This window comes from Microchirus variegatus (genome assembly GCF_963457635.1).
Source record: "Microchirus variegatus genome assembly, chromosome: 1".
Classification (NCBI taxonomy): Eukaryota; Metazoa; Chordata; class Actinopteri; order Pleuronectiformes; family Soleidae; genus Microchirus; species Microchirus variegatus.
This window is the reverse complement of record NC_139802.1, coordinates 25,057,355-25,074,373: the sequence shown is the minus strand read 5'-3', so window position 1 is coordinate 25,074,373 and position 17,019 is coordinate 25,057,355. Positions and strand designations below refer to the sequence as shown.

Here is a 17,019-nt window from a genome sequence, read left to right as displayed (position 1 = left end):
GTGTGTTTCAGATGGTTCTGTCACTCCTGAAAAGGAATGACTGTGATGTCCAGCTGGTGAAATCCATGGTGGTGACCTGCTGTGCTCTGCATAACCTGTGCGAAAATCCTGGTGAGCCTTATGACACTGAATGAGATGCACACACAGCAGCAACAGTGGTTGAACCTGTGGTGGCAGTGGTAAAGGGTGTAGAGGAGGGCAGAGATGTATGTGAGGGCCTGATGTGTCACTTGTTGTGAATTTGTAAAATTCTTTATAATTGTACTGTTTTTCACTGAATTACGAATAAAAGTTTGTACTTTCTGCAGAGATGTCTCCTTTTGCCTGTATACGTTTTGTTTGTAAAGGCTGCCACAATTAAAAGAAAAAGAATAGAAATACGCATGACGTTATCACACATTGTTTATTCAAACAAAAAAACACAGCAAACCAAAGTTAAAGTGCAACACAGCAAATCAAATAAACTGTACATAGGTGGTGGAGTCCTAGGACAGGAGGGAGGAAATAGGTCACATGCTCCTGCCACCTATTGCCTGGACAAGCTGCCCAATCACTCAAAGGAATGCGTGGTTGAACGCAGCACTCTCGTGGTGTGGCGGTCACGTTGTGTCCGGTTCCACTCCTGCTACTGAACATCATCCACCTGAAGCTCTGCTAGGACAGCTGTGTGCTTCTTTTTCTCTTCCCTCCATAACACTATAGAGAAGTAGAAAGGGGTTATTAATCAAACCATTAAGGAAATACACAAATGCTGTAAATCATGTTTATTATTATTATTGCACAGAGCTGTGGTCTGTGGCGAAGTCGATGCCCCCGACGACGAAGCAGCTGCTGGCTCTGCTGGGGTGGATGAACACTCCTCACATATGGAATGGGATTCTTGAACAAAAGAAGTGTACACATACGCTGTAATTACACGCATGACAATATATATATTCAGCCACAGACTGGAACACCCTGAATGAAGGAGCTTTATACTTATTATCCTTTATTCCTCCCTGCAGCTGTTAGCTCTCAGTAGACAACATATAACCACGCTCCTCTTCCCATGTGCAATATACTTTTTACAAAAGTGCAATATAGACATATAATATCCAATGCTCATTCTCTGTCTATAATGTAAATGTCGAACCCATACTGTATATTCTGGTCTAGGCTGTTTTGACATGTAAAAAACAACACGTTACACGGTAGTAAGTCTAATTTAGGGATGGGAATTTCACACATTTTTAGAGTCGATTGTCGAGGTCCACGTGTCAAATTTTTTTTTTTTTTTATCAGCAGCAACAGCAGTAATGCGGGGGTGTAAACTATTCTGCTCTGTACTACTTCATTTTATGCTCAAAAACATGGCTGTAATGTCCATTATTGACTATCAGAACAGCTATAATAAAAATGAGGGGCAACATTTTTTTTTTAAAAGCGCACTCTCCGCTGGAACGCGTGTGTCGCCACTCGCCAGACGGCTCAGGTTTTTGAACTACGCTTGTTAGGTGTCCACCAGAGTGAAGTACAGTGATCCTGACTGGGTGAGATGCCGTCTTCATTTGTGTAGCGCTTGTGTTATGTCCCCCACTCCCGTCCTAAACTTAAGCGCAACCTCGTTCGCACTGCACGCACACACACACGCTTGGATGCGCGCACAGCCACTCGCAGCCGCGCGCCATCATGTCAGAGCGCAGCCAGCCTGGAAGGGTCACCTTTTCGTTCACAGCTTGTGAACTTTACGTGTTTGTGACACTTCGACTTTTTTTACTCGTAATTTTTTTGTCGAGGTGCGAACGTGTCGATTTCTGTCGACAAAAAAGTCCCATCCCTAGTCTAATTCATGACTTCCCTGCTGAAAAAACCAGCTTAGACCAGCTTAGGATGGTTGATGGTTTTAGCTGGTTTTAGCTGGTCTTAGCTGGTCTTAGCTGGTCTTAGGCTGGTTTAGTTGGTTTACCAAGCTGGACAAGCTGGCCAGGCTGGTGTGTCAGTCGCTGGCCAGCTGGTATGGCTGGTCACCCAGTCAGGCTAAGCTGGTCTCAACCTGCCTGACCAGCAAAACCCGGCTGGTAGGCTGGAGTCAGCTGGTCTGTCTAGCTTGTCAGCTGGACAGACCAGCAAAACCTGGATGGTAAGCTGGGCAAGCTGGTTGGATGGCCAGCCTCTTAGACTGACCAGGCTGGACTGGGCAAGCATGGCTCATAATTGTCATGATATGTATAAATAATACATCCTGATATATATATATATATATTTATATATATATATGTGTATATATATGTATATGTATATGTATATGTGTGTATATATATATATATGTGTGTGTGTATATATATATATATGTGTATATATATGTATATATATATGTGTGTGTGTGTATGTGTGTGTAATAGGGAAGCCACAAGGCAGTGTTGGTTAGTAGATTAAAAGTTATGGCTAAAACCTACAACAGGTCTATCGTATTTGCTCTAAAAAAATATATCAAAACAATAATAGTCCCTCTTTCCCATGAAGAGGCAAAGGCAGGTTGAGAAAATGAATTCATGAACTATTGTTTTTAGAGGATTTTCATGGACTGTCCTAATACCTGTGATCCATTCAAACCATGAAGAGCAATGAAAATTATTTCCTCATATTTTGTTTCACAGTTTATATATCAATGACACCAATACTCCAAAAAGTGATCGGTGTGGTCAAAGAGAAAAAAATATCATCATACTTTATGTGCCAAAATACTTCAAAACTTGATTGGGTCAAAATCCATCAACGTTGTCTGTGCGTCCAACGTCACACGTCATCACGTCGACAGAAGATGACGCAACACACACCTCGCCAGGTTCTGAAGACCGCGAAGCGCGAGCCACCAACGGGGAAACGGACCGGCGAAGGAACACGGGAACAAAAGGTCTGTGCACACTACATACGGTATATAATTCACACTTTGTGTTGCGTTTTCTATTAAAGTAGTATATTTATATTGTCGAGGCTGGTGGGTTGGTTTGGATAACAACGTAGCTAGCCATTTAGCCGCTAGCATGGAAGCTCGCAAGCTATCGTCTCCACCGGAACGTCTCTCACGTCGCGGGCTAAATATCCCGAAGTCATGTAACGTTAACTCAATTAACTTTTTTATTTATGTATGCAATTTATCACCTACAAGTACACACACGTACACAGACACGCACACACACATACGTACACACACGCACAGACACACGCACACACACACATACAGTTTTGAGGTGAGTTCGGACGGAGTGGGATTTCGTCGGGGCGGGGGGGGGGGGTTGTAAGGGGGTGTGTTTCGGCGTTGACGGCAGACTAAGCGCAGTGCTGTATATTATGTATGTATGTGTATATTACATATATATGTATACATATATATGTATATATGTATATACATATGTATATATATACGTATGTATATATGTGTATATATATATACGTATGTATATATGTGTATATATACATATATACATATGTATATATATGTGTGTATATATATATATACACATACAAGGGGTATGTTTCAGCGTTGATGGCAGACTAAGCGCAGTGTTGGGAAGGCTGTATATTATGTATGTATGTGTATATTACATATATATATATATATATATACACATATATATATATACACATATATATGTGTATATATATACACATATATATGTATACATGTGTGTATATATATATATATACATATATATATATATATGTGTATATATACACATATATATGTATATATGTGTGTGTATATATATATATATATGTAAGGGGGTGTGTTTCGGGGTTGATGGCAGACTAAGCGCAGTGTTGGGAAGGCTGTATATTATGTATGTATATTACATACATTTTTATATATATATATATGTATAGGGCGAGAGGGAGGATTGGTTTCTTTCACCCACAAACAAGCTTGTTATCTTCACATTGGATTACATTCTGCTGCTTGAATGCATTGCTTTTTGCATGGTGATATCTGAATAGTTAATATAGAGCTGAAACAATCGATTGCTAAATTAATCGTCAACTATTTTGATAATCGATGAATCGGTTTGAAGCTTTTTTCATTATTAAAACAAGATTTCTGATTGTTTTAGCTTCTTAAATGTGGATATTTGCTTTGTTTCTTTGCTCCACATAACAAATAAATCATTAAAACTGAATTGTTTAGGTTTGTGGAAAAAAACAAGACATTTTAGAGCATCGTCATTTCCAGGTTTGACAAACACTGATAAGGTTTTCTGTCATTTTATGGAGCAAACAATTTCTTTTTGTGTTTGTTTCAGATCAATCGCGCATTGTCACCAACACTCTGACAGAGTGGCAACTGTCAGAACTTATAGTAATATTTAAAGGTAAGAAATACCATTTTTTCCACCCATCCACAGCATATCAATTCTGCACTACTCATAGTGATAATTTGGATAGTTATGGAGTTGACTGCATTCCTTTTTTGTATAAATTCTTATTAAATATAATTTCCTTTTTTTTTTCTTTTCAATAGGTGGGCTGCACACATTTTCAGAACATGTTTATTGTAATGATAGACCCTCAATTAATTTGTGGCTTCTTAGGTCAGTTCAGGTCTGAATCCTTTTTTTAATTGTTTTCTGTAATGTGAGCTATATGCCATAACCATTAAGACTTAAACAAAAAAAGTTTGGAATATTTTGTTATGTGCAGTGAAAGGTAGACTATTAAAGTTTAACTTTTTGAATTATAAATGCACTGAATCTTTTCCACTATAGTTACCTAGTAATCCTAACAAAGACTCATTGTTCTTGTGGGCACCAGGAAAACGGTCCTCACAATGTCTAGTTTTAATTCTACTATAGTTGAATTTGATTTGGTTCTTACTCACTCACATTTGCTCTCTTGCATTCTTTCTTCGTTTCTTTTTTTTTTTAGCCTGGAACAAACATGGTGGAATATCTTCATGAGGCCAGATCCAGACCCTACACCTATGTCCTGACACTGGGGAATGACAATCACCATCCATCAGGCTATTACTATTGTTGCCGGAGAGGCTTTGGAGCATGATTCAGGCCATTGATGTCTGCTTTATGGCAATTTCATCTTCGACATTGAATATCCAAAGCAGTGTAAGCATGTGTGGGAATTCCTACAGAGCGCAGTCTATAAAATGCCAGGAGGGGAGTCCAAAAAGGTGAAGTTCCTTCAGACAAGAGTACTTGCACGCAAGTAGAGCTAACTACCTTTTCTAATTTAAAAGCTGTTCTTGAGGCCAACAGGTGTTGATTGTTGACTTATTTTATTGTTTGTGTTCCAGTGACCTGAAATATGCTGAATTTGATTTTATATTGTAGATCATTTTCAATAAATGTTTTCCAAGATTCCAGTATTGTTTAAGTGTTTATTGCATAATATATGCTTTGCGTGACCAAACTCTGACCAGCTTAACCAGCTATACCACTGTGACCAGCTTAACCAGCAATGGTGACCAGCTTAAGCAGCTATGGTGCCCAGCTAGACCACTGTGACCAGCTTAACCAGGTATGGTGACCAGCTATACCACTGTGACCAGCTTAACCAGCAATGGTGACCAGCTAGACCACTGTGACCAGCTTAACCAGGTATGGTGACCAGCTAGACCACTGTGACCAGCTTAACCAGCTAAAGTGTCCAAAACCCCTCTAAACCAGCAAACCATCCCAGCTTAGGCTGGTCTGCCAGCCTGACCAGCCTAAACTGGGATGGTTTGCTGGTTAAGAGGGGTTTTGGACACTTAAGCTGGTTAAGCTGGTCACAGTGGTCCAGCAAACCATCCCAGCTTAGGCTGGTCAGGCTGGTCTGCCAGCCTGACCAGCCTAAGTTGGACCATTGTGACCAGCTTAACCAGCTAAAGTGTCCAAAACCCCTCTAAACCAGCAAACCATCCCAGCTTAGGCTGGTCAGGCTGGCAGACCAGCTTAAGCTGGGATGGTTTGCTGGACCACTGTGACCAGCTTAACCAGCTAAAGTGTCCAAAACCCCTCTAAACCAGCTTAGGCTGGTCAGGCTGGTCTGCCAGCCTGACCAGCCTGGTCAATCTAAGCTGTTTTTTTCAGCAGGGTTGTACAAATCTGGTTTCTTTTACATGTTTACGTAATGTTTTGTTGAAGGTTGAGCACCTAATAGCGACATTGCTAACCAGCTAGCCAACTACGTTGTCTCGTGTAAACAGACGGACAGAGCTTACCGACACACATGATGTTACTTTTACAATGTCTTGTTTAAGTGAGTTTATTCTCAGCAGTAGTTAAACGTTGCTCTCAGGCTGAAAAAAACACTTACCGTTGGCGTGTGCGGAGTTGTTGGCATTGCTGTGGTAGCCGACATCGACTCCCGGTAAGACCTGCTCGTTACGGGTGGCTCCGTCCAGCTCGCTCTGTATGTTGTCGTCTCTGACTAAACACAGGACAGTCTGGACCTCGTCGTTGGACCATGGAATGTTCTTATGCAGAGTCGCCATGTTGAAGTATTTGCGCGATACTATTTTTTTTTTTTAATTGTGGATTTGATTCCTGCATCTTCTGGCCAATCAGTGGCCGGCAGTTTTGACCAATCAGCGCAAAGTACCTGCGCCACTGACTTGGAACCTCACCAGGGCAGGTACTAAAAATAGTGCCTGGTTCCAGGTTCTACGCTAGTGGAAACACTCGCTAAACCGTGTAGTGTAGCGCAGTGCCGTTGAGAGTCGCGCCGGTGGAAAAGCGCCATATGGCTCACTCTTGACGCATCCCAAGGGCGATCGCTGGCCAGTTTGTTTGAATTACGAGAGCTGCTGCAGAGATTTCTCTCAGAAAAGAAGTCACCGCTGGCAGCACATTTCGGTGACAAGGAGTGGGTCACAAAACTTGCTTACTTGTGCAATGTATTCAGCCTACACACCTACACACAACTAGGTAAATGAAGTAATGGCCAAGACCGCAGACCTCAATCACTTGCACTCTTTACTCTCTCCCTCTCCCGCCCACGCTCTTGGCGCATACCGATTTTGATGAACAACAAACAAATGCTGAGTGCTGATCAATAGTTTTGTGCAAGCAATTTAAGGTCTCAACTCTTGTCCCAAATTATTATTATGACGGGCTTCATTCAGTGATTGAAACAAGTATATCAACATTAATGAAAAGTTTACATGCAGTGCGTGCCCACTCACAAAGCTATTTTGTGTATCTTATTTTGAAGGCACGTTTAAGCGTTACCATAGCGACCAGAGAGCATAAGGGGGCTTCTCCGTGAAAATATTTTCTGACATTTAACCGGTCCCTGGAGCAAAAAAGGTTGGGGACTGTTGCTGTAATGCACTTGTGTGTATCTACTTGCGTCGTTCCGAGGATCTTAAGAGCGAATTTACAAAAGTATAGTGTTTTAATAGAGATAAAGTTATCAGAGCTCGCGTGAACACGTCTTACTCTTCCATCACTCAACAGCACCCCCACATAAGCCATTACTTGAGGATCTTATTCTCAGCTACACTGTGAACTTCACTTGGCACACCCATGTCACTAAATTTAACGCTACAAATGACAAAACCCTCGCTCTCTCCATCCACTCTACCTACTGCGACTGTGTAACTCATGCTCAGTTCTGACACACATTCCACGCCCCGAGAGAAAACACATTCCAACCTTTACATATCAGAGAAAACATGAGAACTCACTACCATCCCATCGATAAGGGCACTTAATGACAGTGTATTCATGGAAGGAGATGGAGAAAAGGAGACACAGTGAGTGGACAAGACAGTACTTACAGGCAAAGTAACAGGAGAGGAGGAACACCATAGAGAATATGACCAGGAATGTGATGTCCGTCTCCAGGATTCCTGTGAATACAGGAAAAATAGGAAAGAAAGAAAAGATTTTCATGGAGTCACTGAGGTTTGGAGAGTGAAGGTTCTTCACTCTCCAAACCTCAGTGACTCCATGAAAATCTCATAGATAATTATAAAAGAACAAAATTGAGAGGAATAGGAACGTGATGAGGAGTATCCTCCTTTTGAGTATTGGTATTAATCCTAAGGATTGTAGGATTATTTTATTTAGAGGATACTTGGGCCTCTTCTTCTCCTCATCCCTTCTGTTCAGTTCATCCATCATCATTAATTCATTCAGCCGTACCTTAATTATTATAATTTGTTCAGTTCACTCTGCTTTATTGGCCGTGCTAAGTGGTGCTGGCTTGTCCCAACAGCTCATCATTCCATAATCTCTCTCTTTTTTCTACGGTGGCCCTGAGGTGCAAAACACAAACGCAAATCACAAAATACAACACAAACGCAAATCAAAAAACACAAACTCAAATCAGAAACACAAAAACATTAACTCAAAACGAAACACATATCACACAACACAAACACAAAAGCAGAAAACACGAAAACATTAACTCACAACGCAAACACAAAAGCAGAAAACACGAAAACATTAACTCACAACGCAAACACAAAAGCAGAAAACACGAAAACATTAACTCACAACGCAAACACAAATGCAGAAAACACAAAAAACATTAACTCACAACGCAAACACAAATCACACAACGCGAACACAAAAGCAGAAAACTCAAAAATATTAACTCACAACGCAAACACAAAAGCATAAAACACAAAAACATTAACTCACAACGCAAACACAAAGGCATAAAACACAAAAACATTAACTCACTTTAGCTCACTTGGTAGAGCTGCCTTTCCATGTAGAAGTGCACATTACAGATAGCCCCAGTTTGAATCCTGCCCCAAAAAACACAAACACAAGTCCATACACGGACTGTGCAATGAGTGACGACACTGGTCGATCACGGGAAGTTTCTCGTTGTTTTTTGAGTTGCTTTTCCGTTTTGACATGCATTTCGTTGTGTTGTCTGCTTTTTTGTTTGCGTTTAAAGATTTGCGTATCTGTTGTGAGTTAGTGTTGTTGTGTTAAATGCTTTTGTGTTTGTGTTTTCTGCTTGGGGTGGGATCGAACTGGTGCTATCTGTAGTGTGCACTTCTACATAGAACGGCAGCTCTACCAAGTGAGCTAAAGTGAGTTAATGTTTTTGTGTTTTCTGCATTTGTGTTTGCGTTGTGAGTTAATATTTTTGTGTTTTATGCTTTTGTGTTTGCATTGAATGATTTGTGTTTGCTTTGTGAGTTAATGTTTTTGTGTTTTCTGCTTTTGTGTTTGCGTTGTGAGTTAATATTTTTGTGTTTTATGCTTTTGTGTTTGCATTGTGTGATTTGTGTTTGCTTTGTGAGTTAATGTTTTTGTGTTTTCTGCATTTGTGTTTGCGTTGTGAGTTACTGTTTTTGTGTTTTCTGCATTTGTGTTTGCATTGTGAGTTAATGTTTTCGTGTTTTCTGCTTTTGTGTTTGCGTTGTGAGTTAATGTTTTCTGCTTTTGTGTTTGCGTTGTGGCCAATGTTTTTGTGTTTTTGATTTGCGTGTGTTTTTTTTGATTTGCTTTTGTGTTTTTTGATTTGCGTTTGTGTTTTTGATTTGTGTTGTGTTTTGTGATTTGTGTTTGTGTTTTGCACCTCAGGGCCACCGTATTTCTCTGACTAATCGCTCTCACCAAACTCATCTGCAGAGAAGTGCTGCGTCCAGAACGACTGGCCATTGGTCAGCTTCATTTCGTACTCCAGCTGCAGGCCATCGCCCTGCGAGGGAGGAGAGCAAGAAAGGCAGAGGGAAGAAAATCAACTGTCTTATCTTCAGCTTTGTGATCTGCATCAACGACTTTACATTCACACTTAAAGCTACATTGGATAAATGTGCAAGTTGATGGCCCTAAACAACAAAAAGCAATAACTTTGCCATTTTCTTATATTATATTTTTTGTCACGGTAAAACTGACATAGCAATGAGACCTTTTCATAGAAATAGTGGGTAAGGGGATTTATAGTTACCTTTTAATCTATCTAATTAGATTTTGATACATTTGAATAATTATATGTATTTACACACATTACAGATGTGGTCAGTAACTGGTTTCTGTAAACACTTTTGTTTAAATCCTCTTCACGTCCTGATAGCCATCTATAAATAACATGTGTCTGTAGCCACAATTCTGTCGTAGAAATACTGTAATAAACATGATTAATAATTGTTTTTGGAGCAGTGAAGTTGTCCACACAGCACTCTCTACTCTACTTCTGAGGGTGGTGCTTTAAAAAAGAGCAGACAGGAGGGGGTGGGATGTATTGTTGTTTAGTCAGGCTTCCTTCTTGTTCAGAACACGATGTAGAATGAGACTCTGTGACACAAGACTTTTTACCAAACAAAGAGGTCTTTATTCTGTAACAAGTCAAGTGTCAATTCCAGGCGCTGCAGATCACCTGGGAGAGCATCGGCCAGATTCCCAAAAAGCTCTTACTTTCCCTGAGCACAACCACACTCAGTGTTGGGAAGATTACTTTGGAAATGTAATTGGTTACAATTACAAGTTACCCTGTTGAAAATGTAATAGTAGTGTAGTTATTTCAATTACTTTGTAAAAGTAATGTAACTAATTACATTTGATTACTTTTCTTAATTTTTAATGAAATCTCTTAACTGTTAACCATTTTCACATTTTAAGACCTATAGTGTGATAAACGTTTCAGCAGTACTTAAGACTATACAAAAACAACATAATAAAAGACTCTTTTTTTAACCATATATTATGAGTCTGACCTTAGGCCTGTGCTGTGAAGGAGGCTCACTTCCTCACTAAATGGAGCGACAATGGACTGATTTCAGACAAGAGGAGCAGGTTGTTGTAATGGAAAGAGTATGAGCGATACAAAAAAGCCCGATCACAGCCTGAAGCAACAGTGTTGCTGCAAATATGACAAGAGGCTGATTTTAATTTCTGACAGATCTACATTGAGCTTCTTTTAAATATGAACCTTTAGAGCAAACTCTAGCAAAACTAGAGTAAACTGTGTTTTATATTGTTTTCATTGTTTCACTGATCACAATTATAAAATGCCAGTGTGTGTTTTATTCAAAGCAAGGCTGGGAGTGCGTATGAAAATAGGTAACGGTGGGTTTTTTAGGTGCTGTAGCTACAAGCAAATCTCATGTTGTCTCTGTACAAAGACCTTTTTTAATGTGAGAAAACAGAGTAGACCTACTCAAGACTTGCGTTTGGGCAACACATAACAGGCGAAACAATTAATTTATTCATGGCCACATTAAGTTAAATTAAATTTAAATTAACTTCTTTCAGTGGTGACTGTATATAAAGGTAAACAGGCTATAGCCTAATAAATGACCTCCTGACGCTGAGCAGCTGAACATCTGTAGGCGGACACGCTCACAGAGAAAGTAAACAGCAGCGGATCAGCGCGATCTCTCCCTCTGTATAAATGCTCCGTTCTGATCCAGCTGCACTGGACTTTGGTGACGCCAGCTGTAAATGAGTTAAATAGTGGAACAGCGGCGCTTTTATAGCCGATGTTATGATTAAACTGGTCGGGACCCGGTTCTGGTCTGTCTGTATGAAGTGTTTTTTGTATGTCCAGCCCAGGAACATCTTGTGCGCTGTCGACATTATCGCTGCTGAGTCTGACTGCCGCCGTTTGTCGGTTGAGTCGAATGGCACATGACCAGAGAGAACCAATCACAAGCGTCAGTTTTGGAAGAAGGATGTTGATTTAAAAACTAAAACTAAAAACAAACATGAATCCATGGGGAGGAAAAAACTCTGAGCTTTTGTGGCGATTTTTCAAATGTAAATTAAGGTTGTAATCATTGAAATTTCCAAAAGCAACTGTAATTTAATTACATATTTTCTCCCAGTAATGTAACTGATTACAATTACATACATTTTGTAATTAAATTACGTAACGTCGTTACATGTAATTCGTTACTCCCCAACACTGACCACACTTAATAAAGGTTACCTGCTCCTCCTAAATCATCCTATGCCCTTGGTTAGCCATTCAACCTCCAGTCTTCCCTAGGGAGCACATCAAAGGACAAATGCCAGGACCAATGCCTAACCTAAACATCCACTTTATGGTCAACCGATGATCCATCTGAGCAGGCAATGCTCACACAAAATCTACAGACATCCGTCGTAAAACTTAATTGTAGGGAATTGTAAACTCCAGTCACAGAGTATGTGAACTCACAGATTTATAGTAACATATTTGCTGTGTTAAAGTGTCTAATACATGTTAGTATCAATAGAGCTCTGGACATCACGTGGCTCAGTTTGCTCACAGCATCATTGTTGGCAGGCAAAGCACCTGAAAAATGAATATAGTAGTGCTGGTTTCAAGCTTTAAGTATTCACTGCACTTGAAAAAAAAGTATGTGGAAGTATGTAAAGAACGGACATTATGGAGTGGATCAGTGGTAGAGCGAGCTGTCTTTCAACTGTGGGTTTGATTCAGGGCTCCGTTAGTCTGCATGCCAATGTGTCACTTGCCAAGACACTTAACCCCACGTTAAGACAGCTGTGACTGCAGCGTGTGAATGGGTAACAAAGATGTGTGATAGAAAATGCATATAGATCCACTGTATGAATATGTGTGTGAATGGGTGAATGGCAAAACTGTAGTGTAAAGCAGCTTTGTGTGGTCATTAAGAAAAGCAAAACCATTTACCTACAACATCACAACAAATATATCAGCATTAATGAAACGTTTACATGCAGTGCGCGCCCACTCGCAATGCTGTTTTGTGTATCTTATTTTGAAGGCACGTTTAAGCGTTACCATAGCGACCAGAGAGCGTTAGTGCTAGTATTTTCTGACATTAAACCGGTCCGTGGAGCAAAAAAGGTTGGGGATCGCTGGTCTACATGATTTAACTCAATGGTCAAGGGGACAGAACATGTTTTGTGAGATTTGGACACTGAAATTTAAAGATTTAATCCACGAGAACTTGCAAAATTCAGAACTTCCAAATCTAAGTGAACATTTGAGCTACATTTGAAAGGATTCTCTCTATATGAAGCTAATGCAGTGACAAGACAAAAACAATGTTTAAACAAATGTAAAGACATTTCCTATATGCATTCTGAATATTATGTTCATACACATGAGGCCACAGTGACCGTGACCTATTTAGTTTAAATGTGAGTCCAAGTGAATGTGAATTTCATCATTTCCACCAGGATATCATAGAGATTTGTCTGAGACATTGTGTGAGATGGGCAAACATAAACATGGTATAGAGACATAAAGAAAAACTCTCTATGACCCTCAAAGTACTGGATCACACTAGTCTTCCTAAATGAAAAAAAATTGTTGGAGCACTGCAAAGATGATGAAATCATATTAATATTTTTTAGTATGAAGCCCAGTATATTCATAGGATATTTAGACTGGGAATCTAGAGAGGAAGATCATTTAAATCCAAATGATGTTAATTGATTTTGTGCCGGAGCACACACAGCTGCTGTATAAATCATATGTGCTGCTCCTCCTTGAAAAATCAAATCATAATGTAAAGTGTATTGTATATTTAATGCTTTTTTTGGAAGCATGATGGAAGGTCTTATAGAATCATTAGTTAGAGGAAATGAAATGAAGGAAAATGCCTTCATATTAAGTAAACAGACATCTAACCAGTCCTTCAGATGATGATATGTTTGTCCATACATACAACATCATGGAAAACTCACTACATCACTTCATCATCAGCAGAGATATTTCCACTGATGTCTGTTCGTGTTAAACGTGTTCATCTCCAACATTTAACAAAGGAAATGTCTAAAGTCTGGTGTATTTAGTGACCACACTGCTGTAAGCAGATGATCGTGAGCCGAATCACAACCTGTTCAGGACAGAGAAGTTGGGAGACAAACAGAGGAGAGAGAGAGAGAGAGAGAGAGAGAGAGATAGAGAGAGAGAGAGAGAGAGAGAGAGAGAGATAGAGACCTTACCTCAGAGACCTCAAAAACTTAGTTCGAATTTAGGTTAGAATTTAGTGGCAGGTGCCACTAGTACGCTTAAAGGTCCCCTATTGTGCAAAATTAACTTTTTAATCTTTAAGTACTTATATATATATATATATATATATATATATAGTAGGGACTCAGTGGGCCATACAGCCCCCATTATGTGAAAAAACAAGACTCAGTCATGTTTTAGTGGTTCCACTTTGTGTAAGTATAGACGATAAAACACGCAATGTTTGCACCTCCCGACCAAGTGACGACAGTGTGGACATTTCACCGTGAATGGTGGCACCCCTCCAGGCAGAGTACACATCTCCACCGTAGCTCCCCCTTGTCCCTGTGAAATACGAGAGTGCAGGCGAGGGAGGAAGAGTGGCTGCACAGCGGAGCACAGTGTTTTACACAAACTTCCAGCCTCAGAGGACTTTTGTGTCCAGTGGATATATTTTATTTATGAAAAAAATGTTCACAAGCCTCACAAGCCCTTTGTTGTTGATCGTGTATGTAAATTCCTATGCTAGAAAAACACCTTGAACGCACCAGTTACGTGCCTGCAGTTAGCGAGTGACGTGTGGATCCATAATATGAAGAGCACGCTTTTGAAAGCACTGCAGAAAGATGTAGATGTTGTCCTACATTTCTTCTCAACCAAAGGCTACCCTTCTGTCGTGTTTCCACGTTCTCTCCTCATTATTGATCCACACGTCACTTTCAGCCGCAGTAACACTGGTGCATTCAAGGTCTTTTTCTAGCATAGGAATGTACATACACGCCGCGCTACGTGGCGCATTAATCGTTTTTCTTCGATTTTAATGTTTTTATGATCGCGAGAAGCCAAAATCGTGGTCACTCTATGCATTACGGTGAAACTCAGTAACAACGGGTAAATGGACATTACTATGGGGTATATGGAGCGGGGGTTGTGACGACGGTGCATGACAATAGGTGATAAGTGGTGACAGTATGGCTGTGGATAGTAAGTTAGATCGACACTCCCCTGGAAGGAGTGGGTGTGTGTTTACCTGGGTCTCATTCACATGTAAATGACCAGGCACAAAACCGAGCATTCATAATAGGGTATAATATGGGACCTTTAAGGCAGTCATGTCCAAAGTGTGACCTTGGGCACTGACTTTTCATCCCTCTCAGCCAAAACACTGAGCTCACCAGCGCACGCAGGAGCGCTGGTGAGCGGAGCTATTTCCTTCTGCCCACTTAATCAGGTCACGCTTCCCGGCAAGCTCCTTTGGTCTCAGCAATCTCTTCCACTTACCTTCCTCATCGACTCTGGAGCTGATGATTGCTTCATGGACCACAAGCTTGCCGCCGGGATCCCCACTGTTCCTTTGCCCGAAAACTAAGACCATCTTGGACCTGGACACTGGTCACTCACCGTACCCGGCCCATCATGCTCATCCTTTCTGGCAACCACCATGAAACTCAACTGTTCCTGATCCCGTCCTCATCTGCTCCTGCCGTGCTGGGCTTGCCGTGGTAGGCACGCTACAGTCTTCAGTTCAACTGGTCGACAGGCAAACTCCCAAGATGGACCACTCAATGCCACTCCCGCTGCTTTCACTCCGTCGACAGGACCCGAGCCGCCCCTGTGCCTCCAGACCTCACTTCAGTCCCCAAGGAGTATCGTGACTTGGCAGAGGTGTTTTCTAAGTGCTGTGCACTTTCCTTGATGCCCCACCAGCCGTACGACTGTGCCATTGACCTGCTCTCCACTCTCACTTCCAGTCGACTCTACAACCTCTCATGCCCAGAACGCAAGAGCATGGAGGACTATGTGAACGAGTCCCTGGCTGCAGGTCTCATCCGACCATCATCGTCCCTGGTTGGAGCAGGTTTCTTCTTCGTCTCCAAGAAGGATGGTTCCCTACGGCCGTGTATCGATTACCACGGCCGTATTCGGGAGGGCGACGAGGGGAAACCACCTTCAATACCCCCATCGGCCACTTCGAGTATCAGGTCATGCCTTTTGGACTCACCAACGGCCCCTTACTTTTCCAGAACCTGGTAAACGACATTTATTTGGACAATATACTCATCTTCTCCGAAACGAAAGAGGAACATGTCCAGCATGTCCGCCTGGTCCTCCAACGTCTCCTGGAGAACTAGCTCTTCGTAAAGTCTGAGAAGTGGGTCTTCCATGCCCCCTCCATTTGGGCAGACCACAAGAACCTCGCCTATATATGGGTCAATGACATATCAAGCTTCTAAAAGTGTATTTTTCAAAAGTATTTTCAAAATGGATGTAATGCATATTTTTGAGTCCAGAACAATGTGCTTGAACATTTCTCATATATGGTTTAACTATTCTAACTGTTTTTACTCATTTTTTAACAGTATCTTTAACTTCACAACAAAAAAAATGTCAGATGGCACAACCAACTATTTATAAAAAATATATAAATTCCTAATATTTATTTTAAAATTAATTATTTGGCAACTATACCTTAAGGTGTCTACACTAGATAAACATTATTATTTTTATCATTGTGTTTTTTTTTTCAATAATTAATAATAATAATAATAAGATTTTTGGTCTCTGAAGGTCAGGTTTTAAGCATCCTTAACATCCAATTTTACATTTAAAGACAGGAAAATAATCACAGAAATACACAAATTCATATATTCACTATAATAACTACACACATAACATTTATAAACAATTCGGTCTCTTTGACGTACCATTTATTGGTTTAAATTGATTGCACCACTTGACAAATATTGGTTGCACCACCTGATCACATCAGTTATGACATGAAATATGCTGAAAAAAATGCATTTTCATTTCAAATAGTAACATGTGTTTTAGACATCAGTTAAACCTAACCCTAACCCATCAAAAACAATTCACATAACATTACATCTTTATGATGAGGATTGAGTACAGTCACGATGAAGTACAGGGGATCTGGGTAGATGTTAATAAAACGTGGTGACAGACTCTTAAAGAGCAGAGCTCACTTTTTATTGTTTTCACTCCATGTTCTCAATCTTTGTGTAGAAGACACTTTAGCGCTGCAATTAACGGAATAACAGATGCATCAGATGAGCTGATGTCTTTAGTTAACTGCTCAAAGAGAGAGAATGTTCTCTGGTGTGAAGTCAATGTCGCAGGGAGTTCATAATCTGCTCC

At 40.5% G+C, this 17,019-nt stretch overlaps 1 protein-coding gene across 1 annotated transcript in view; it reads right to left on the bottom strand.

Annotated features, from left to right (window-relative positions):
* Nucleotides 1–17,019, bottom strand: part of tmem145 (transmembrane protein 145) — a gene marked incomplete at its 3' end in the record, with an annotated part of 222,919 nt that overhangs the window by 73,274 nt on the left and 132,626 nt on the right. Inside the window, exons 6-7 of the mRNA XM_083886994.1 lie at nucleotides 9,552–9,636; nucleotides 7,751–7,822 (exon numbers count right to left, since the gene is read on the bottom strand). Coding sequence (XP_083743120.1) covers nucleotides 7,751–7,822; nucleotides 9,552–9,636 — 157 coding nt within the window. The remainder of the gene's footprint in view (nucleotides 1–7,750; nucleotides 7,823–9,551; nucleotides 9,637–17,019) is intronic.